This window comes from Erythranthe guttata, chromosome 14 (assembly GCF_056151865.1).
Source record: "Erythranthe guttata isolate IM_541 chromosome 14, IM_541, whole genome shotgun sequence".
NCBI classification, from domain to species: Eukaryota; Viridiplantae; Streptophyta; class Magnoliopsida; order Lamiales; family Phrymaceae; genus Erythranthe; species Erythranthe guttata.
Window position 1 is genome coordinate 19,246,564 of NC_142546.1, and position 24,216 is coordinate 19,270,779.

General features: G+C 35.3%; 3 protein-coding genes across 7 annotated transcripts; 2 read left to right on the plus strand and 1 right to left on the minus strand.

Annotated features, from left to right (window-relative positions):
• The first annotated feature begins 1,008 nt into the window (after positions 1-1,008).
• LOC105957226 (protein HUA2-LIKE 3) lies at positions 1,009-11,542 on the plus strand. 2 transcript variants are annotated; one of them, XM_088813782.1, is made up of 11 exons: positions 1,009-1,534; positions 2,787-2,863; positions 4,652-6,676; positions 6,782-7,196; positions 7,753-7,861; positions 7,978-8,084; positions 8,204-8,388; positions 8,489-8,897; positions 9,600-10,044; positions 10,634-10,810; positions 11,221-11,542. In XM_088813782.1, the coding sequence occupies exons 1-11, from the start codon at positions 1,415-1,417 to the stop codon at positions 11,244-11,246; spliced, it is 4,095 nt and encodes a 1,364-aa protein (XP_088669908.1). In that variant the 5' UTR covers positions 1,009-1,414; the 3' UTR covers positions 11,247-11,542. The 2 variants fall into 2 exon arrangements, with proteins under 2 accessions (XP_088669908.1, XP_088669907.1); XM_088813781.1 differs by having other exon boundaries at positions 1,030-1,534; positions 10,634-10,919; positions 11,127-11,542.
• A 1,491-nt stretch (positions 11,543-13,033) lies between these two features.
• On the plus strand, positions 13,034-14,992 carry LOC148765383 (putative glutathione peroxidase 5). Its single transcript, XM_088813787.1, has 6 exons — positions 13,034-13,442; positions 13,553-13,629; positions 13,733-13,794; positions 13,949-14,067; positions 14,504-14,671; positions 14,774-14,992. Exons 1-6 carry the CDS (start codon positions 13,383-13,385, stop codon positions 14,816-14,818), a joined length of 531 nt encoding a protein of 176 aa, XP_088669913.1. The 5' UTR covers positions 13,034-13,382; the 3' UTR covers positions 14,819-14,992.
• A 244-nt stretch (positions 14,993-15,236) lies between these two features.
• On the minus strand, positions 15,237-19,672 carry LOC105957264 (uncharacterized). 4 transcript variants are annotated; one of them, XM_088813784.1, is made up of 9 exons: positions 19,458-19,672; positions 18,919-18,988; positions 18,534-18,696; positions 17,576-18,426; positions 17,202-17,375; positions 16,977-17,093; positions 16,517-16,696; positions 16,384-16,430; positions 15,237-15,801 (listed from the first exon to the last, which is right to left on the minus strand). In XM_088813784.1, the coding sequence occupies exons 2-9, from the start codon at positions 18,964-18,966 to the stop codon at positions 15,459-15,461; spliced, it is 1,923 nt and encodes a 640-aa protein (XP_088669910.1). In that variant the 5' UTR covers positions 18,967-18,988; positions 19,458-19,672; the 3' UTR covers positions 15,237-15,458. The 4 variants fall into 4 exon arrangements, with proteins under 4 accessions (XP_088669910.1, XP_088669911.1, XP_088669912.1 ...); XM_088813785.1 differs by having other exon boundaries at positions 19,449-19,658; XM_088813786.1 differs by having other exon boundaries at positions 19,429-19,619.
• Positions 19,673-24,216: the final 4,544 nt, after the last annotated feature.

Genomic DNA, 24,216 nt, shown 5'->3' on the forward strand with positions numbered 1-24,216 from the left:
ACGCTAACTGAATACATTAACTCACCTAATATTACTCGAAATCATGCATTTGAATTTTTTTTGACATAAATTCAATTTTTTTTATAAAAAATAAATTAAGAAACTCATGATTTCGCCTGGTTGGTTATATACGAACTTGGTAGATAAAGTTCGTGTAGGAGCATACATAAATCATGAGATTTGCCATGGGTTTGTTCTTTTTATATTCGTACTTTACGTAGCAAAACAATCACAAAACGTAAAACTTACCAGCGATCCGTGATCGTTTTGGTCGGGATCTAAGAAACGAAATCCGAAAAGAGAGTTTGAGTTTTTTATTTTCAAAAAGTGAATGAAATGTGTTTGCAAATCTTACTTATTTCAATTAATTAAATTGGATAAATAAGCTAAACTTGGATTGTTCCGGAAGGCGAAAGAAGGGGCTAGAATCATGATGCGTTCATACCTCTACGGAATAACATTTAGGGTAAATTACACCCACACCCCTGAGGTATGCTTAAATAACTGTAAGGTCCCTGTAGTATTAATAATTACACTCACCCCCTGAAAGGTAGTTAAAAACTCTAACGGGATAATGCATTTGATACATTATTCCGATAGGGTTCTAATGGACTATAGGTTTCAGGAAGTGGTGAAGACAACAAAGAGTTATGGGTGATTTAAAAAATATTGGGGAAGCCATGTCACCCCATAACTCCCCATAACTCTATGTTATCTCCACAACTAGCTAAAAGTAATAGTTCATTAGAACCCTATCGGAATAATGTATCCAATGCATTATCCCGTTAGAGTTTTTAACTACCTTTCAGGGGTGAGTGTAATTATTAATACCACAGGGACCTTACAGTTATTTAAGCATACCTCAGGGGTGTGGGTGTAATTTACGCTAACATTTATTTAGTACATATATCTCGGGCCAGTCATGGGGCCATCCAATGAAAGTATGCAGGTCACGTGCTGACCAATAGTCTTCTTTTTTCTTTTTTCTTTTTTCTTTTTTTTCTTTTTAGATATAATAGTCAATTAATCACGCGCTCTCGGCTCTCTATCTATCTTACACCACCCCACCCCCCAGCTCTCTTTAGCACCGCCCCCCTTCATCCCTCCAAAACTTCCGCCCCTATCTGTTTTTTTCCTATTTCCGCCGCTCTTTCTTCCATTCACTCCCACCCTTCTCCGTTAACATTTCCCCCTCCGCCGCCCACCCCCCACTGTCTAAGATTAATTGGTGTTAGGGTTTTAACTTTTATGCCCACTCAATTTAACTCTGCACAACGGCGTAAATTTTGAATGGGCGTATTTGTTGCCCGGGATTTCCTGTGTGGAGAACTGTGGAAATTAGGGCTCTTTACTCTCTTCTTCTGATTCGATCTTTCAATGCCACCTAGGAATTCTTCGTTTGCGTAGTTGCTTTATGGCGCCGAGCCGAAGAAAAGGTGTCAATAAAGCGAGCTCAGCGGCCGCACGGCTGAAGTGGAAGCTTGGGGATCTCGTTCTTGCCAAAGTCAAGGGCTTTCCGGCATGGCCTGCCACTGTATGTGTATTATATATATATTTTCTACTTTTTTTAATTTTTAAATTTCCTAACATACATGCTTATGTATTTTCAACTAAGTTCAGTTAGGGTTTCGTGCTGCATGCTACTTCTATTGTTTTATAGTTAGATTTTATACCTGCTGTTTTTGTTTTGGTAACTGCAGATCTGGGGAGAATATTGTTGTTTTGGCTTGGATTGTGTGTTTTTTGCCCATTTGAAATTCTATCTTTGTAAACAGTTTAAATGGAATACCATTGTGCTCTGAACGAACATATTTAGAAAAAAACTGCAGGTGTATGTAATGGCTCCTACACAAAATTATATGTTAGTGAAGTGATATTTAAAGTGTCTGTATAGCTAGATGTAAAAGGTCAGAGTAATTACCTTAGTTTAGCATATAAGTGGTTGAATTTTACTGTTTAGTTGTTCACCTACCTTGCTTCTTGTGTTTTCAGATGTTTGTAGATTTTAAACCGAAAACCGAACCATTTGTCGCTGGTTTGTGTACATTAACTGGTTTTGCGATGGGTAATGGATTTAGGTTCCTAGACCCAGTCGGTTCTGGGTCGGGTAACTGATCCAGGACTTATCCATATATATAATAATCAATGTATATTATTTGAAAAAATTAAGTCAAGGTTTAATTTTTACTTTCCATCTTGTTCACTTCATTTTTCATTAGGGTTGTAGAGAGAATTAATGTGCTTTTGCTGATTTATTATACATTTAGGTTTTACAAGAGAAATGGAAGCTATTAGTTTTTAGTTAGATACTTAAAAATTGAACTTTTTTTTTTTATTGTAGTAGTTAAATATATCTAATGATATCTTTGTGTTATTCACTTCATATAATATTTATTCACTTATATAATATAAGTTGTTTTATTTAATGTTAATGGGTTTGCGGATCTGGCCGTTAAGATCCGTTAAATTTGGGTATGGGTGGGTTTAGGGGCGTGTTTGGGTTTTCGATATTTTTTCGTTTAGAAGAAAGAGGGATAGAAGTCTCTTTTATGGCTGTGCATTTGATTTGACATTATGTTGCGTCTTTGGGGGTTATTATGCATTTTGTGATATAGAGAAGTTAAATAGAAAGTGGGCAATCTATTGAGAGGTTTAAATGGATTTTTGTTTGCTTGTTCCACACATTACGGTCTTAAATGTTTGGCTGTTTTATCAACTTCCTTCACTGAATTTACTCTACTGGTATGAGTGTAGTGGCTATATTGACTATTTCTCTCATATGGCAGGTGAGTGAGCCTGAGAAGTGGGGTTACCCTGCTGATTTAAAGAAAGTATTTGTCCATTTTTTTGGGAGTCAACAAATGTAAGTTTTGTTTTATGCATTAGTTGGTTTTTGCCTAAATGCAAATGGCTCTCCTTCTAATTTATTTTGGAGAACTAACATAAATTGCCTTTGTACTGAAATTTCTTGTTAATCAGATGTATCATGTTCCAAATCAAGTTTCTGATAGTAGAAGAAGATGCATTTAGTGTTGGATTTGTTAGCTACTGATTTTTAATTGTGCTTGATTGGCGATTGACTCTTAGTGCACTTTGTACATACTTTTTTCGAGTTCTATTTGCTAACGTTATGCATGTTCAAAATCTCTGTCTTTGTTAGACATGCTTCAGGTCTAGTTTATAGCATTTCTAACCTCTGGTGCCATAAGAATCAGAAGTTTCCAGTTACTAAGCAAATAATGGTTTCACTTCGTAGTTATACATCAGTTCTCTCTTATGATTAACCGCTGAGTGGTTTTATAGATTTTTCTTGTTAAGAACCTGAGCTATATTTGTTAGAGAAAATTGTAATTGAGAGTTCTCTTTCATTTGGTGAATGAACTCACTAGGTTCTCAACAGGTAATCTGTAATGAACTACTTTCTCACAGTTAGATTCTATTTTGGTGTGCCATGATAACAAATAATTTTGATTAGTTGTGTGTATCAAATTAACTTCTGTGCACACTTTTGCCCTCGAAATGATATTTTACCTGTAAAATACATGTGGTCTAGTAGTTTTTAATTAATCAAAATGGTTAGTGAATTGTGAAAATTTTCTTTCCGCAGATTATCTGAGATCTAGTTGGTCTAATTTAGGAATTAGGAGTTTTGAAGTCTGATAGGGTCAATGCTGCACCCAAATTTTTGATTGCCATATCTCTTGTTTTTTACCTAAGTCGATGCACAGAAATCGAGCATTCCGAGTGAGATAATTTGGAGTACCAGATTGGTTACTCTTTCATTGATTGGATATGAATGATATATTGAAATACATGCACTATTATTTTTATTGGTTGTGAATACGCTCAGTAAATATGCTGTTGTTGAAGACTTGGAGTTGAACTGATCTCTATTGATCTAAGAAATATTTCGTTTATGGGGTTATTTGTTGGTAGTTTCCCTTGTGGGTGGGAATCTTTTGCCTGTCCTATAACGTAGCTTCCTCCTTGACATTGTTTTTCATTAGTTTTTACCTGTCCTATAATCTTTTGCCTGTCCTATAATCTTTAATTATTTGTTATCAGCAATAGTTTTGTTAAGCTTGACATGGATATTCCAGTATTTTTTTGTTGACCAGCAATAGTTTAATTATTTGCTTGGCATTGTGTTTTGTTGACCTATTAAAGTATGTTTTTTTAATTTTTTTTTTATATTAATTTTACCAGCAATATTTTGTTAAGCTTCTTGACATGGATATTCCAGTATTTTTCACTTGTAGAATGATAATTTTGTCCATGATAATATTTTCATATGGTAGATTTGAGAAATTTAATATAAATGGACTAGGTATAATGTATTGGGTGAGGTAGTTGGACTATGTAGACTTTAAGGTAGTGTAACAAATTTGGGCCAGGGATCCTTGAGATGTGAAATATAGGGCTTATTAGAGACATTATATCTTTCTTAGGGTTCTAGTGAGTAGGCGGATATACTGCTTTGCCGCTCGTTAAATTTGTTGATCATCCAAAGCAATTTTGTGTAGTTCAATTTAAAAATATATCCTTGCATAATTTTGTTGAGCTTACATGTATAACAGATATGTATGTAATTGATAGTGCAATTGAAATATTATCATGTTCTTTCTTTTTATTAAGATTTTGCTTTGCACAGTGCCTTCTGTAGTCCAGGTGATGTAGAAGAGTTCACGGAAGAGAAAAAGTTGTCTATTTTGGGGAGACGGCATGGAAAGGGTTCTGAATTTCTCCGTGCCTTAAATGAGATGGTTGATTGCTTTGAGAAGCTGAATAAACAGGACCCGGTCACTAGTGATAATCTCACTGAGGAAACTATTACAACAAATGAAAACAATTCAGATGAGTCGTTGACTAAATCATCGAATGATGAAGCTCCTGTGGTTACAGTTAAAGAGCTTCCTAGTAGAGCCATTAATGATCTGGACTCCCTGACTGAAGCTGCTGTAGCTGCAGCAGCTGAGGATGAAACGCATATGGAGGCGGCACATTCTGATTCAGGGTTTACCAGTACACATGTTTATTCAACTAGAAGCAAATCCGATGCTGCCCAATCACGGAATATTGGCCCGCAGAGGAGGATATCAGCGAGAAGGTTAAGAAGTTGTTTGAAGAGAGATAGTAGTAGGTTAAAAAACAGAATGTTGCCTTCTTTCATTAACACTAGGAGCTCTAGGAGGTCGGGTACTAATGCATTGCAAGATAAATCTCTGAGAAGAAGTAAAAGGATTATGAAGTCGTCTGATGATTCTGAGGGGCATGATGTCGACTCACCTGCTTTTATATCAAATAAGAGCAATGAAGATAACGATTCTGAGATTATGACAGTAGATTCCGACAGACTTAGTTTGAATGATGGAATCTCTGTAGACTCGGGTTGTAAACGTGTGGGAAAGGAGCCTTTCATTGTGAAAAATGAAGGGGAAGCAGAGTTAAGTGACAGGCTTGACTTTCAAACTAATACTACTATCGTCAAGAAGAAAAGGAAGCCTAATCGAAAAAGACACAGGAATGATATTATTGTGGTGGCCAAACTGGACGAAGTTGTTTCAGAGACTAAAGTGGTCAAGACTGAATCCGTTTCACTTAGTTTTAATGGGGAAGTGGCTGAAAGGCATGCCAAAGAAGATGGTGATGAGCACTTGCCACTAGTTAAAAGAGCCAGAGTTCGGAAAGGCAGACCATCACCTGTAGGAGATGAAAAAGACACTTCATTGCATGAAGAGGAAAAAACATCGGAAATTCCTGAAAGTCCTGCTATACAGTCTTCTTTGCCCTTGAATTCTAAGGTGGATGCACCAGATGGTGGGGAATGTGCAATTAAAAGAGATCCAGCTAGTTCGTCTTTATTGAATGCAAGTCCTTCTAGAAAGCCTCAGTATTGGGAAACTAGAAATAATTTTGTGGATGGTGAAGCTGCTTTGCCTCCATCTAAGCGTCTACATCGTGCCTTGGAAGCCATGTGTGCTAATGTGGCTGAAGATAGTCGAAGAGCTTCCAGTTGTTCACCAACAGTGAATACTCATAGTAACGAGTGTTCGTCTTCTTCGTTTGTGGAATGCTCTGAGTTGTCCATCGAAAAAACAGTTGCCATTGAATTGGGGTCCGGACAAGTGGATGATCATTGCAATGGTGATTCTCAGACAAGTGCTTACAAGTTGAATGTTGGTTTAAACATGGTAGTGCGAGAAAAGGATGTAAATACTTCAACAGTGGTATCAGATTGTAAAACTTCGTGTGCTATTGCTACCTCAAACCCTGATTCCTACAAAGTTTCAGTTGAACATGTTGAAGTTGCTGATGGTAAACGTCTGAAAATGTCCCCCTTGAATGAGCACCCTGCAGAAACTGATGCTGGGCATCAATATGTTATTACAAATTCACCTAACATTGGTGAGGAACTGTCTGATTTAGATCACCATACACCATCTCTGACAATTACTTCGAATTGCTGCAAGGATGAACCTTCGGATGTGAAAGAGGCTACTCGGAGTTCTGATCCTGATATTTCCCAAATGAACTCAGCTTCTATTTTGGTAGAACAAATTGCTGATGGTTCACTTAATATTGACAAAAGTACTCCGATAGACTGTGCAGATGGTGGAATTCGTGAAACACATGAGATGAAGCACGTTTGTTTATCTGATAATAACGATATCAGAAGGTAAAGTTTTTCACACGCAGTACTACATTTTATTCCTTTTCAGCACTTCTCCCATTCATTTTTAACATGGTTCACATGTTTGGTTCACTGTCTGTGTATCCTTAGGTCTGATTCTGTGGAAGAAGTTAGACCAGCATCCCTAGATATAAATGTTGGAACCTCAACTACTCAGGTGAAGGTTTTGAATACAGATCATCATCTGGAGAGTAAAGTTGTTTCAGACACTCGGTCTTTATTCCTAGCTGATGGGCCAGACACTGTTGCTAGGAAATCTCCTCCCAGTACTTCCAAATGCAACGTTTCTGCATCAGATAATAATATTTGCGTAGAAAAGACTAGCTCCTACCGCAATGTCCAATCACATCTTGGAAAAGGTAAACTTGCTGGCAAGACAAGCAGCAATGTGGAGCTTTTGTCATCCTTTGAAGCCATTATTAGAACTTTGACAAGAACAAAAGAGATCATAGGTCGAGCAACACGGATTGCTATTGATTGCGCAAAGTCTGGTTTAGCATCCAAGGTTGACCTTCCTGGTGATTTAAAGAAATCTGTGTTCCATTTTTCTTAAACATCATCTTGTTTGAGTTTTGTTGATCTCTCTTTAGCACCATATTGTCGTTATTTAAATCAAAATTTTGCTTCCTCAATTTGCATGTGGTTAACAATTATATCAATGATTTAGCTTTGGTGGCAGACATATTATTTGATTCTGTTGTGTTGATGGTCGGTAATAATAGCTTCAATGGATGGCCTCATCCTTTCTCAAGGGAAAGTAAGTAAATGCATGGTGCATTTCTTATACACTCATAAATCAATATCGGCGTTTAACAAATTTAATGTATGGTTAAGGAAGCCTGTGGTTCAGTAGGAGCTGAGAATTGTTCAGATGAATGATTTTATTATAGTTTTTCATGCTCTGGTGCGCATTTTATAGTTAACACTCTAGTATTGTAACCCTTATATGGATATTCTTAGGTGTTAAATTTTTTTGTACTTTTTAGGCATTTGATTCTGCATTAGATGCCATAGCACTTCTCCATTATGCTAATGTTGAGTTTCTCTGTCTGTGGCTGTAGGTATTGGAAATTATTACTCGTAATTTGGAAAGTGAGTCAAGTCCGCGCAAAAGGATTGACCTGTTTTTCCTTGTTGACTCTATTACTCAGTGCTCGGGAAGCATGAAAGGTAACTCATGCTTTAGTGTCTTGGATGTCATTGCCTGTATAACTCTGTTGTTGTATAGTTTCAACGTTGTATTATGTGCAGAATTTTTATATTCTAACTTATGTTTGCTTGTCCAGGCAAAGCTGGCATATATCCAACAGCAATCCAGGCACTGTTGTCACGTCTATTGTTAGCTGCTGCCCCACCTGGTAGTTTTAATGAGAATCATAGGCAGTGTTTAAAAGTGAGTATAGCCCCTCTTAGATTTACTCTCTCAGGTGTTTCTCATGTGTATCACATGTTTTATAGCGGTACATGTTATTAATGTTATTCTTATAATTATTATTTGGGTGTGGTTGATAGGTTTTGAGAGTTTGGCTGGGGAGGAAGGTTCTTCCAGAACCAATGATTCGTCACCATATTCGAGAACTGGAAGCCCTTTATAGTTCACATATTACCGGTGGCTCCCGCAGATCTTGTAAATTTGAAAGGCCTTTTGACGATCCTATCAGAGAAATGGAGGGTATGTCGGTTGATGAATATGGGAGGTAATACGATTGCTTATAGCAATTGTTGTACTATTCATTTATTCTTTAGTTTTAGGCACGTTGTAATATTCACTAATGAGCTTCCATCTTATTAATTTAGTAATTCAAGAATTCAACTTCCTGGTTTCTGTATGCCTCCTATGCTGAGGGATGATGACGGAGATAGTGATTCCGGGGGGAAGAGCTTGGGGGCTGTTACTCCAGAGCATAATTTGAGAAAAAATGATGGAGAGACTAATCCAATTGTTGCTGTTGAGAAACGTAGCCATATCTTGGAAGATGTTGATGGTGAGCTTGAAATGGAGGATGTCTCTCCAAGTTGTGAAGCGGAATTTACTTCGACCAGTAATAATAATACCACTGCGACAGATTGCACGCAAATGCCTTCTCATCAATCTAATGACCGTTATGCATTTGCCCCTCAACAATCTAAGGAGACCCAACCGAGATCTGCTCCGACTCATCCACTTCCACCATCTGCCGATCCTAAACTTCGTCCAAGCTCCCAGGTTTCTTTCTGTCGTGTCTTACACATCCCTTAGCTTTGTTTTTTCTATCACTTGTATTATGGATACTCCCTCTGTTTCATATTAACTGTCGTTTAAGGTTGTTGCGCACTAATTAAGAAGGTTATTAAACAACCTTGATTTTGGGGAAAAAAGGTTCTTATTTGACAAATTTACCCATCTGCGACTCTTCGTTTTCTCCTTATCACTTCATTAACATCACTTCACTAATGCTGGCATTCTTTTTTTCATACCTTGAAATTTATTTCTAAAGTGACGCTTAGAAAGGTGACGCTTTGAAAGGTGACACTTAGAGGGTGTTTGGCTAAGACAACTTATAAAATGTTTAAGAGCTTGTAAGCTATTCAAAATTGTTGTGTAATTTTTTTTAAGAAAATCTTAAAAATGCGAAAAATAAGCTGCTTGAGAGCTTTTAAGATCTTATTTACCCATCTCTATCCATCTTTTTATTTAAGATCTTATAATGAGTAAAAATAGCTTATAAGCTTATTATCCGAATACTTTAAGATTTAAAAAAAAAATAAGGCGTAACAACTTATCAGCTCGTAAAACAACTTATTAGATGTTTAAAATAAGCTTTTAGCCAAACACTCTCTTAATATGAAACGAAGGTAGGATCTTTTTTTAATTTTACGATACTTGTCTGTGCATGTATGGATGCAAAATTTGAACTTCAATTTGCAGGAACCGAGGGCAAAGCAGTCTTATTTGCCGAGAGTCAAGCCAAGATCCATGGATGTTTTGCATCATCGATCTCGTGACAGTAGAGACTCTGTGGCTCAGTTGCCAAGACATATGCCTCACTGCACTAGTCCTCGTCGTTTCAATGATCAACCTAACTCTAACTTATCTGGTAGAGCTTGTAATAATAGCTTCCAGCCAGTGGATGGCTTTCACAGCAAGGCCGGGGGTTTTCATCTGCGGCCACCTAACCCTGCTCCGTCAGATCAGTTTTCGTATGTCCATCAACCACGGAGAGATATCCCACCACCCCCTCCCCATCCTGACAGATTCCATACTCGTAATGCGGAAAATGGAAATTTCTACCGGGATCGTGACAGGAACATTAAGTTCTCCCACCGAGATAGTATTGGAGACTCGTGGAGGCCACCATTGCCGCCCATATCTGGTAACTAGAGCTTCCTTGCGTGTATTATTATTAATTTTTTTTTTCAGGCATCCTGAAATTAATTATAGGGTAAATTACGAACACCCCCTAAGGTAGGACCAAATTACGAAATAACCGTTCTTGTTTGCGAAATTAAATTTTGGGCCCTCGAATTAATGTTCCATTAAATTTTTCAACAGAACCGATGAAGTGTCTAAATTGCCCCCGAATAAAACGAAAAGAGAAATAAATCCTCTTTTGTTCGTTAAGTTACATTTACCCCCTTAAACTTCCCTTAAACTAACAATAGTACAAAGCATTCTTGAAATTCTATTTGCTCCAAAAGAAATTTAGAAGGTTAAAAAAATCAACTGAAACATATAGCTCTTGTTGTTTAAGGTTGTATATTAGATGTCCACTTTTATGGAAACAAAGTTGAACGTCGAAATTAGAAACAATTAGAATACCTTTTATTTTTTACGACTGGTTTGGAATACATTATTATAGGATATCATGTAATGTGGTGGTTGTGTGTTCGTAATTTACCCTTTGTTTTATATTTTATATGTTTGGATCGTATTAATCATTAGCCTTTGTAATGCTCTGTCAGGTCCACAGTATCACGATAACTCGAGGATGGGTCACGTACCAGTGTCGTACAGTGGTCCACCCCGTGAATCAGTATACAATGACAATAGGTGGGATTACCCTCCTCGGTCCATCAACCACAGGCAATTTAACCCTTATCGGCCACCATCTGGAGCTCCAATACCAGTCGCTAATAGAGGTCTGTCATTCATCTTTGTTTTGCATAAAAAAAAAGTCAATCTAATTTTTTTGCCAACTGTATTGCAAAAATCAGTTACATGATTACTACCGCATCTGGTAAGATTGAAGTGCAAATCTCGAATGATTCTATTTACACTCACACGAAGAATTTTCTCTGACCTATCTGTCCATTTATATCAACATCATTTAGTGTAGTGCTATCGCTTTCATTTGTTATTTTTCAGTGTTATATGTGAGGTGAATTTTCAGCTAACTTTGTTTTTCTATAATTCGATTGATGGATAACCAAATTACAAGAAGCTAATGTTCAGTAGTATACTATACGAGTTATCCAATCACAACCAATATGGCAGAAGAATTATGATTACTGAGTTTCCGACTTTCTTTAATTGCATTTTTGTTTTTTAGGTCCTAATTTCTGGAAACCAAGATAAACCGAGGCAGGCAGCTGCATCAAACTGGTAATTTTGGTTTTTCATGAGAGGACTGTTGAAAGGATTTTCGAAGATCTTGTGGTCAGAGAGAAATATAGCGTGTTTGCGGGCTCGATTGTATATATAAATAATTTATATCGCCATTTTTTTTGCGGTTTCCCTAACAAACGTATAATTTGAGGCTGTTGGTGTTGTGAGATGTGATAATATTACCTTTAGCTTGTTAATTTATTTCAAAATTGCAGATGTATAATTTTTTCTGTTCAAGGTAACAAGATAATTACTCACCTGGTAAATGTGTCGTACTTTCTTTGCCCCCTCTCTCATTACAAGACTTGATCTATGCATTTTTCGGCAGAAACGTGTACGTGTAATGTGATTAGGCATGTTTTCACGTACAATTGTGTGATAAAGTGTGGTCTGTTTGATTGGATTTGAATTGTGGAGTGGCTACCCGCTAAAAAATAGAAAATAGTAGAACCATTATTTACATTTTCTCAATCCATAAATATACCATTTATGGGGATGTTTTTCAAAATATGCCAATTCTACCCGGTAAAGAATGGTATTATTTATATGGTAATACTAAAAAACTGTGAATGTGTTAAGTCAAGAAGAATAAAAATTTCGTGTAAAGGCTCTCCGAGGGTGATTTTTGCCTTTAAGCAGTAGCATAAAGATATGCCACGTTTGTAGGGGTAGAAGCGATATTTTTGAGAAATATTTCATGTAATAAAAAAGTTTCCGTGAAAAACCATAGTATAAGGTGGCCTACCTAAAACGGAAACAAACGTCGGGGGTAATTACGAATAGTTGGGGGTGTTTTTCGTAATTTAACCTAGGCTCAGGGGCTTTTCGTAATGCACCCCAATATATTCTATACTTTTATATATTATAATTATATACCTCTATCAAAAGGATGAATGTTATACGTATCTAATTATTTTGCCCTCAATTATTAAATCATTACGTAAATTAATAATAGTTCGTTTGGTAATTTGATAATGTTGTTACAAATATGTTGATTATTAATCATTAATGGTTAAAGCATTCAGTTCCTCAGTCCATCATTTTCTATGAAACAAGCCAATATTGAAAATTGAAAAGTGATTAAATAGATGAAACCTGCACATATAATGTATCTCATAAAAGTTGAAAAACTATTCTACCGTTATATAAATCAGGATTTCATCCGCGCGATGTTGGTTCGACATCCAACTCTCTTTTACTACTTCATACAGTACGTGCACTTGCATTTTAGTATTTTCTCAACAATCAGTATTCTAATATTAATTTCGTAAAATTATATTTGTAACATCAATATTATTGTGTATTTAATATTATATGTGAATAAAAAAAAAGTTTTTTTTTTAAATTCCATTGATGACCTGACCATAAGACAAATCTTTTCATTATAGTTTTTTGAATAAAATTCAAATTTGGTTTTCACTTCTTACTAAATTAGATTTTTTCCCGAAATCGCTAATTCACATGTATGGGTCAAAAGTGAAACGAATTCTGAAATACATTTTTTTTATTTTTCCAGTTAATTTTGGAACAAAACTGGAATACATATTAAATTCTGATTTTCCATCCATTTTAATTTCTGAAAACTATTTAAAAAAAATGAATTTCCTAAATTTAGACTTGTAATATCAATATTATGTCTTTTGTATTACAATTTACAGGTGACAAAAAAAAAAAATTTGGAATTTCCCAATTTCCTTAATTCAATTCAAGAAATTGTGGTGTTTGATTGTTTATACGAATTTTTCCGAAAAAAAATTAAAATTATCTTTCCAGTTGTGAAAAAAATAAGAATTGTGTGGAAAGTGAAAATTCGAAATGGACCCTACCGACATGCCCAAAGAAAGAAAGAAAGAAAGATAACATTTTTAAAAGAGAAGCATATTAATTTCGAATTAATTCCAGCTGTAAAGGATGATGATGATATTTGGCGGATCCCTTTCTCTCCACAATTAATTTTCATTTTGATTACGATTACTCACAAGTCAGTCAGATCACCCCTCCCTTCTCTTCCCAATTTCCACAATCTCTCTCTCTCTCTCTCTCTAATTTCTCTCTCTAAAAATTAGTTTTGGTTAAGGTGCAGAAAAGAAGCAAAGGCAGGGGGGAATGGGTGCTTCTTCATCAATTCAAGAAAAAGAAAATTCCATCCACGATTTCAATGTCAAGGTTTTTGTTTTCTTCATTTCAAATAAAATAAAATAAAATTATATGTATCAAAATTCAAATACCAATCAATCAGCTTTTTTTTTTTTTTTAATGTTAATTTGGATGAGCAGGACAGTAAAGGTAATGAGGTGAGCCTTAAAACCTACAAAGGGAAGGTCTTGCTTGTCGTCAATGTTGCTTCCAAATGGTGTGTTCTGTTTTTTCTTTTTCTTTTCAATTTTGTTCCACATTCATTATGTAATTGGTGGTTTTTTTCTGTTTTCTTTTTGGGTGTGTATTATGTGTAACAGTGGGTTCACAAGTTCAAATTACACGCAGTTGACTGAGCTTTACTCTAAATACAAGGATAAGGGTCTGTTTTTCCTCTCTCTCTCTCTCTCTCTCTCTCTCTCTCTCTCTCTCTCTCTCTCTCTCTCTCTCTCTCTGTGTATGTGTGTGTGTGTTTGTGTGTGTGTGAATATATGCATGGAGTGTTGGAAACTGATAGTAGTATGTTTTGAAATCAGGATTTGAGATATTGGCATTCCCATGCAATCAGTTCTTGAATCAAGAGCCTGGATCGAGCCAAGAAGCCGAACAATTTGCGTGCACACGGTTCAAGGCTGAGTATCCCATCTTCCAAAAGGTTAAATTCATACATACTCCCCTTATTTGTCATCATTTTTGGTTACTGTTGGAATTTGGCTGCACAATGTTTATATATTGCATAAAGTATTTAGGACACGCACGGTTCAGGTTCTGTTGTTTTAACTATCGTTTTGTTTTTTGTTACTAGTTGGAAAGGCATACTTCGTATTAAACACAAGATTGCTTATGTTCAAGTTCTTGAATGGAGCATGATGATATTAAATCATTCAAGAAAAAAAAAACGGAATGTAAAATTCATCGTGAAACTGATAAATCAAAGCATATTAAAGTGAAAGTTAGTCACTACTTCGAACATTAGGAAACCAAGAGAGTGAAATCAGTTTCGAGTGAATAGGATTTCTCGGGGTAGATTTCGGGTTTCGGTTTTTGCAGAGTTGCATATAAATGAAAACATGCATGATTCTGTTGTTCAGGTGAGAGTGAACGGATCGGAGGCAGCACCAGTTTATAAGTTCCTTAAATCAAGTAAAGGAGGTTTTTTCGGGTCTAACATCAAATGGAACTTCACTAAGTTTCTAGTCGACAAAAATGGATTCGTAATCAAACGTTACGGGACAGCTACCTCACCATTGTCAATCGCGGTCTCTCTCTCTCTCTCTCTCTCTCTCTCTCTCTCTCTCTCTCTCTCTCTCTCTGGCATTCTGTTCAATCGTAAATATTGAAAATCGTGTTCTGTATGGCAGGCGGATATCGAAAAAGCTTTGGAAGTAGAACAATCTGAAGGGTGAATATTCATTTTCATTTTCTTTTTTGGACGTTACACGAAAAATTGTAAATGTACGATGATGATGCATTGTTTTCCCATGATAGTTCGTCAGTTTTCCTTTTCTGTTGGTGTGTAAGACGATTGTTGTATTCTTCGCGTTCGAGCCGATATTTGTCAATGTATGCATATTCCACAAGGGAACGAACGCATCAAACACGATACCAATAACTGGAGAATTGCTCTTATATTCATTACCACAATTAACAGTCCGGTAGACTAATATCAGTTTTCGAGCTTATGAACTCTCAATACTAATTATTTTGTATCGCTCGTTGAACTACTAATACATTTAAGTCGAAATCAGAATACATACGTTGACAGTGATATAGTAAACATGCCATCCTGGTACAATTGGAATCAACAAATCTTGCATGCTGACATTTGAAATCGAAAAAACGAAGCGGTCCAAAGGCCTGGAAACGTTTTATTTCTCATATGGACAAAAAATATAAACATAAATAAGCAAATCTCCCATGGCATTATTCGGGTCCATAAATTCTGAAAGTAAAAAAAAAAACAAAACAATAATTCAAAAAACAAAAAACTAAAAGAAACAAAATCTGGAATCCAGCACAATCAAGTTAATTCTTAGAATAATTCAGTCACTCGTAAATTTCACGATTAATATCGAAAAGCTCCCATCCATCATCATCATCATTATCTGCAAGTGCCTTGAGGTCATCGTCTGTAGCAGCAGCTTCATCTTCAGACGAGGAGGAGTGTTCGTCAAAACCAGAAATCGATTTCGTCTTCTTTTCAGTCTCCAATGAAGAATCATTACGCAATGGCTCCACTTGCTCGGGATTAGAAGTTTTGGAAGAAGAGGTAGACGAAGCTAAGATGCAGCTCGTCTGGCTCGATGCAAGTGATTTGCTATAAGGCACATGTTCCTCGAACTTCTCCTTCAATAGCCTCACGTCATGACATATAACTGCTATTTCCCCTCTGGAAAAATCAATGCCAAAAAAGAAAAAAAAAAGACTCTCGTCAGCCAGTAATAAAGAACTATCCGTGTGAAAGAAGTCGAGCAATTTCAGATGTACGAGACTGGATGTACATTAGAATGAACAAAAAACTCGATAGGGTCAATCCCATATATATTCAAACGATTCCAGTGTGTTGATCAGGACATTAAATCAAAAATTCAGTCTTCATAAAAATAGACTGATACTTCTTCCATGGATGGTAATAAAAAAATGCAATATTAACCAAGATCAGAGAAAAACGGACCATGAATCAAGGTCTTATTCTACATTTCAACATTTGTCATATTAAATACTGAAGAAGACAGGTGGCATCATATCTTGATTTTAATTTAATTCAGCCGGGCATCTCTTCTTCCTAAAGAGAGTAAAATAAGAGCAAAAGTGCAAAAGTACTAATACGGCAAAATCAACTCATGGTTTGGATGTGCTGGAAAATAGTTATTAATACCCATATGTTTGAGCCACCAGAACATATCTTGCACACACACACACACAAGGAGAGAGAGTAAAAAAATTCAGTCAAAAACTTGAAAGAACTTACTGCAACATATCTACAACACGTCCACGATCCATAAGAAATTCCTGCAACTGCAACACAACAAAAAAGAAATAATTAATAAAAGTCAAAAATTGAAGTCGTACAAATAAGAGAGCAAAGAGAAAGGAGTCACTACCATGGCATTATCTTCTGCCTGTTGTTTAAGGATCTTCGACTCTTCCACCACTTTCTCCATAATCAACTTCTGTTCTGCAAAGGCTTCCATTGCAGCCTTTTCCTTTTCTATTGTTTCCTCTTCGGCAGACTTTATTTCATTCTCGGCTGCAGCTAATCGCACCTCCAATGTTCGACGCATCTACAAGAAAAAAAATGCTTAAATATAAAAATATGCCAACTATTAAACAATCAAGCCCGTGTACGGTTCTAAATGTCATTGACCATATCTACAGTGACACAAGAAGTAACCATAACAGGTTAACTGGATCATATAATAAAAAAGCTGCTAACAATATCACATTACCAACCTTTCCAAACGACCAAGAACTAACTCTTATCAATCAAAAATTATTTCTTCAGTTAGTCAAAATATGATATATATAGTCAGATGGGGGAAAACGAGAAAAGGTTAAAATAACCTCGTCAAGAACAGAAAGAGATTTGTCTCTCTCATCTGAGAGAGAGAGCACACGAGATTGAAGCTCCCTCAACTCAGTTGCTAGAATCGCTTTCTCACCGTACACTTCACCAGCATGCTGAGGAAAAAAGACAGAAAAAATGAGGATAAAGGCATTATTTTTTCACACTAATAGAATAGGTCATGTTTTAAATGTGATGCTTCGATTGGCAATATGAGCACTAACCATGCCATTTGCATCCTTCGCACTTTGCACGAGTTGTTTAAGTTCTTCCACCTTAAACAGTACATCAGAACCCCCGACAGCAGCCTCCACTTTGGCTTGCTCTACCGCTTGCTCTTTGAGCTCCACTTCCCTCATCAAGCTGATAACAGACTCCATAGCCGCGAACATTGTTTTCTGCAACATTTTTGTTATTATCAGTCATGTTAAACAAATACAATTTTATGCACACACATCTATCGAAATCCATTCAATAATTAAATACAAACTGTAAAAGTTATGCTATACTAACTAGGAAAAGTTCGAATTTTTTTGTTTTCGAATTTCTTGAAGTTGGTTTCATTTATAAAGAATAAGAGTTCGGTATTAGTTGATACCTTATTATTTCTCGCATCTGTAATAATTTCCTCGAGCGCATCCATAACTTGGACTTGGCTCGACTGGGACATGGAGGTACTCAAGGTAGACTCATCTTCAGTTCCAACAATGTTGCACGAACTTTCTACGATGGGATCAGTATTCGTCGGCAAACTTACTTCCAATTCCAATTTCCCTTCATCACTACCATCGACCTCACTCACTACTACCAACTCGGAACTGTTTTCTAAAACCCCTGTTGTTAGAGCATCAACAATCGGTGAAGCAATTTCAACATCAGAATTGTTGCCATCTGGACAAGACTTCCCCACATCACTTTCTTTAATGGCAAGACCGCCAAAATTAACCTCCAAGTGGTCAAAATCTTCCTTTTCCTTAAGGGGATTTATTTGCTGATCGATTTCTAAAACCTCATCTTGCACGATTCCCAATTCATGAGTAGGACATTTATCTGCCGAAACAGTTTCGTTTTCTTTCGAGTCTCCTCGTACTTCAGATTGAAGAGTATTCAACCCGATCGTTTCAAAAGCAACAGCTTCACTACGACGGTGAACATCAGCGTTCTTTTGTGCTCTATCCTCATTTATGACAATACCTTGGCTACGGCGGCGAACAAGAACATCAGCGTTCTTTCGTACTCCCTTCCCATTTAATTGATACACTCTAGCTTGACGTACACTACGCTCTCCTTCATAAGGTCCATCATATGTATCGTAGAAGGGCTCAGCATGCAAAGCAGGCTTCTTTCCACGGTGGTTCAGATTTAAACCATTTGGTTCACCAGTGTAGTCCACAAAGTGAGCAGGTACGCTAACCCCAGTTTCAACAGTGGCAACAGAATGTACATCAGCTGCTCGAAAAAAAAAAAAAAAAAATACAACCACAGTTAACAATTACACAACCCAAATCAAGAAAATTTCGACATATATAAGCCTAAATAGCCTGCAAAAACCTCACCTTGAGATGGTTTGCCTACAGAAGTGGTGCTCCCAGACAAAGGAGTGCCTGGTCGAGATATTTCTGAAAGGAAAGGGATTATCTCCACGAGCACCGCCTCAACAGCTGCATCAGCATCTCTGCTATGCTCAACAGCAACAGCTCTAAGAATTCGAGCATCGATCTGTTTTTTCGTCTCAAAAATTAAACTTGAATGGTCGATTTTATATAAAGAATCACAGTGACAAAATATTTCATCTGATTCTCCTAAATAGTATCCAGCATAAGTGTCTCAAAATTCACTTTTTTTCTTTATGTCATAATCTATATAGATATATATTCTTTTTGTAATGCATGTATAGTTACTGTTAACAATATTTCAGGAATTAAAAAGCCCAGAAATTACCTCCGGGAAAACTTCCTGCAAGGAATGAAAGACCTGATGAAATCCCATCTTCAAATTGTTCGGATCAATTCTGCAGATTAAAATAAAATAAAAATAAAATTACAGATTATATGATCATATTCCATCCATCAATCAATCAAATCAGTGCAAAATACAAACAACGTCTGAAAACCCTAACCCTCAACAATATCACTAATGAACCAGCCACCAAAAAAAAAAAAAGGCAATCAATTTAACAAAAACTAGAGCTATTTAGAACAGAGATAATCTGGTAATCACAACAATAAAAACATAAATTAGAATTTTCCGACCTAAATAAAATAACACAAACGCATAGAATTCTGGTGTCTTCTCCTTAGAAGCAGGAAACAATAACCCTCAATTGAGTCCAAATTTCAATGCGAAGAACGAGAAAAAAAAAAAAAAAAAAAAGGAAACGAAATGGGCGAAAGGAAATCAAAAACCCAGAGAAACACACAAAAACGAAATCAAAAACCCAGAGATACACACAAGAGAAGAGAAGGGACGACCGAGTTTACATAGAATTGTGCCGAATCCTCAGTCGCCGCTATATATTCTGTTTTGTTACGTGTGTATATATTTATATTTATATATGTATAAAAAATATGTGTATACCCTCTTGGCTAACACCAAACTGATGGCGCTAAGAAATTGGATATTTTCGTAATTGCAATATTTTCTTCTTCCTCACGTTTGACGCGTAAAATTTGTTTTCCTCCAACTTCGATACGCTAACTTTAGAAGAGTTATCTAGTCAATTCAATTTTAAATTTAAAAATAATAACTAGTAAAAGGTTTAACTATTAAACAATATTAATATGACTAAAAAAAATGGATTATCTCAAGTCACCACCAAAGATAAAAAAATATGTCATAAATACCCCTCAAATTCATATTCCACCACCCTTTCTTATATTCGTTTAATGTTCTAAGTTATTTCTATTTTATTTAATTTTTTAATTTTTTAATTTTTTATTTTTTTAAACTTTTTATTATTTTTTTAAATTTTGTTTTAATATATATATATATATATATATATATATATATATATATATATATATATATATATATATATATATATATATTAGTATTTTTTTTCTCCAATGAAGTATATATTTATTACAAGATATTTAAACTTCCATATCTTATAACTTACAAATTATGTAATTTTTTTACGAAACAAAATTATATTAAAGCCAAACTCGCCAATTTTGTACGAAGTTCAGGACCTTCCATACAAGCACTCTTAATTTATTTCACCAAGAACATGTATTCATGCTCTTTTTGACCTTCGGAAATGTTTTTCACTGATGAAAGTATTATTCACCTGAGGTGGAGATGGTGAGATTTTGCGTTAAAAATTCCTGCGAAACTGGTGGGGTTTTTTTAATAAATATTTTAATTAGTTTAGTGGTGGACGATTTATAAATTTGTAAAAAGTATAAGTGAAAGCGAAACTGGTGGGGTTTTTTTAATAAATATTTTAATTAGTTTAGTGGTGGACGATTTATAAATTTGTAAAAAGTATAAGAGAAAAAAATGAGGGTTATATTTAATTTGATGGTGAAATAAGATATTATCAGGGTGGAAATAACACGTCTGTCATTATATTTGAGGAGTATTTAATTATAGAATGACAATACGGTTTAGATTGGTAAGTCTATACAAGGAAAAAATATATATATAAAATCGATCAAATAAGTGGTAAATATTCTTTTTTCTTTTAGGAGAAATGGTAAATATTCAATCTCGTAATCATCAAATCTCATTCTTGTAAGTTGTAATACTTGATTCTTTCATTCAATAGTTATTAGGGGTTGTCTATGGTACGAGAGATGAAAAAATATATATATAAAATCGATCAAATAAGTGGTAAATATTCTTTTTTCTTTTAGGAGAAATGGTAAATATTCAATCTCCTAATCATCAAATCTCATTCTTGTAAGTTGTAAAAGTTGATTCTTTCATTCAATAGTTATTAGGAATTGTCTAGCGTCAGAGAGGGTCATACTTCTCGGACCGTAATCTTCCAATAAAATTGTGCACACCTACGTGGTAAGTAAAATTACATAAAAACTCTTAAACATAAATCTAAATTATAATTTAATAATTAATAACTAAGATTTGATTATACATCAATAATTATCATAAAATAATAACTTAACTGTTCTTTAAAATTGTTCGACAAACTGTGTTCATTCGCCTACATTCCTGTAACATTCTCCCATTGTCAGCGTTCTTCCTTCTTCCGGCCGACGACTCAACATCTTTTTTTCGGGCAATTGAGAACCTATGTTTTGAATTAAGGTACCCCTTTTCTCGGATTTTCCTTTGGATTCCGCAAATATTCCCTTTTTCTTTCTTTTCTTTTTTTAGTATTAAGTATTTTTGTCATATATTTCTGTTCGTATACGTGATTTTTTTGGCTAAGATTTGAATACTGAAAGAAGATAATCCATAGATATTCAGATAAGTAATCGGGCAAACATTGTGTGCAATATAAAGATAGATCTTGATGTTATAAAATAAAACAAAAAAAAAAAAAGTAACCAAATTGTTGTGCGACTGAAAATGTAAAAAAATGAAATTTCAATAGCAATGTGGAGGAGAGATACTGGAGTTGGTTGGTTTGAAGTAATGGCAAAGAGCATAAGACATGAAAATCACGAAACTATCAATTTATTCAGTTACTTGTGATGGTTATGATTGCTTTTTCAAATTTTTTTATTTTTTTATTTTTATTAATTCCAATACAACTTTGAAGAAGAAACGATCAACCAAAGAGGAAAAATTGTATGTGATGTTGTGGACTATTTTTGTAAACCCACCGTTAATTATATACGTGTTTTGGGTATACTTCGTTCTCGTTCGATAACCCACAAATCATACGTTATTGGGAAAATTGTATGTAACTGTGAGCTCATATTTTCGATATCTTATTTTGTATTTTCAAAATAAAAAAAATAGAATGAGTAGTAACTTTCTAAGATGTAATAGATGGACATAAGTAGTTATTTAGTCCAAATGCTAGATTTTGAGGAGCTCAGTGACTTGCGGTATATTAGATATATCCACATAATTATCTATTATGGCTTCCCTGAAGCCAGTCCAAATTCCTTGGTGATTTTTGCTAGATTCTTTATTTTGCTTCAAACTGTTTAGTTTGATTCCGTCTTTCTCGAGATCTTTAGTTTGGATTCACATCATCTCTTTGCTTTGGTCTCTAGTGTCTATGGTTGAAAGAAGAAAATTATTAGCATAGCGATTCAATATTTTTTAAATGAGGTGAATTTAAGCAAACACGCTCGTCTATTTTGCAGTCACATGAGACACCTGATCTGTTTTGAACATTATATCTTGAATGAAAGACACTCTTGTTGTTGGTGAAATTTTCAAAATAATATCTGATGTCCCATGGAGTTTTGGGCCAATTATTGTTCTTTGCAACTTTACCTTTGACAGTGTAATTTATAAATTATTGTCCAATTCTTTAGTGTCCGACTCTTGTTTCTCTACCGGTGCAGGTTTTGGTAGAATAGGAGCATATTGCGTCATCCATATATTACAATCCAAAGATTCTTACTGGTGACGAGAGACCTCGTGTACTTATTGGAGTTTCTTGATATTTTTCTGCAACAGAAGGGCAGAGATTTATATTTCATTTTGGAAATTATTCAACAATTATGCGATTAATAATAGAATTTGTTTTAATTTCTTGTTTCATATACTGTGTATGCTCTAAATCAATTTTGGTCTGGTACGCCCACACACATAAAGGGACCCAATGACTAGTATTTTTTCCTCACATGCTAATTTTCTCACAGAACATTCACTATGAATCTGTAATCGTATAAAATCTTGATACATTTTGGCTCGTAATAACTAAGAGATATAGAGTCAAATCCAAAAGTAATATGCCAATAGTTATATGAACTAAATATTACACTTATAAAACCAATTAACACGACCCATATATTTTACTTGCTTCACTCAAAGTCGATAAAAAGGACTTGTCTTCAAAATTTCAACCTAGCTATTTCAAAACAATGGCCAGCAAAACTTCTATACGCGTAGCTTCAGTTCCAGTTCAATTGGAGTATTCCCACAAATCAGAGCAGAAACAACCATAGCACATTGACATATTTGCCTTGCATGGTGAAAAGGCGTGTCTCCTTCAGTATCAACAGTTTCTAGCATTCTCTTCACATGCATTGGTTCATTATCATGGCTAAGTATAAGTTGGACGATCTCCGTATAACCTCCTGCACAGCAATACATGCGTACGTTGTGCAAGCAAATTCCTCCATTTTAATTCTTCACCTCCAAGTTAGCTTACAAAAAGAAGCAGCAAATAACAAAGAGATCACACAACACAATGAAACCTCATTACATCATCATTTTCTTGATCATTACATCACTCGGAGAAGAAACCAAGTCTCAAGATTCAATCAACCATGAGAAAAATAGGAAAATTCTTTACCAGCCACTTTTTACGGCCATTTCACCACCACTGCCGTCGCCCCTACTTTAGATTCATTTTTTACAGTCATTTCAGCCATTCTCCATCGAATTTCCAACCGGGACGATACCGGACCAGTGGAGGCAGCAACCTTCACCATTGACATCAACTATCGCAGCAACAACGACAAATCCAGTTACAACCTTTCTAATGGTGCAGAGAATAATAACCCTCAGCCGGTAAAACCCATCAATCCTCCACCAATATATCCAAACCAATGCTTATACAACTTATGCGCGCAAGGAACATCAAAACATAAAAAATTGCTTCTGAGTCAATCAAGTTCCATACTATATATACCTAAAAAGGAAAAAAAAAAAAAAAACAAACATACTCATATGTTCCTAAAAAAAAAACATAACAAAAGCATAGAAAACTGCATCAACATAACATCTGAATATATGCAAGTACGTACATATAACGATGATGTTAGAAAAACACAAAAAAATCTTTATTCACACACATAAATCGAAGCGGTTGTTTGTTGCTTTCGAATTCCAACTTTCTACATCCCTTGGCCATCAGATAAGATTGGGAGGGGGGCGAGACGATGAAGACTTACCGTATTTCCTAGCAATTCCAACTTTCTTGGTTCTCTTGGCCATCGGAAAAGATTGAGAGCGGCCATACGAGATTCTGCTTATTATCGATCGGCAGGGTTTTTGAATTTTGAGAAGAACATTGGGAGATTATATTTTTATTTGGCGTACAATTTTGTTAATTGAATATGATTATTGTAATATTTTTTAATGAGGATG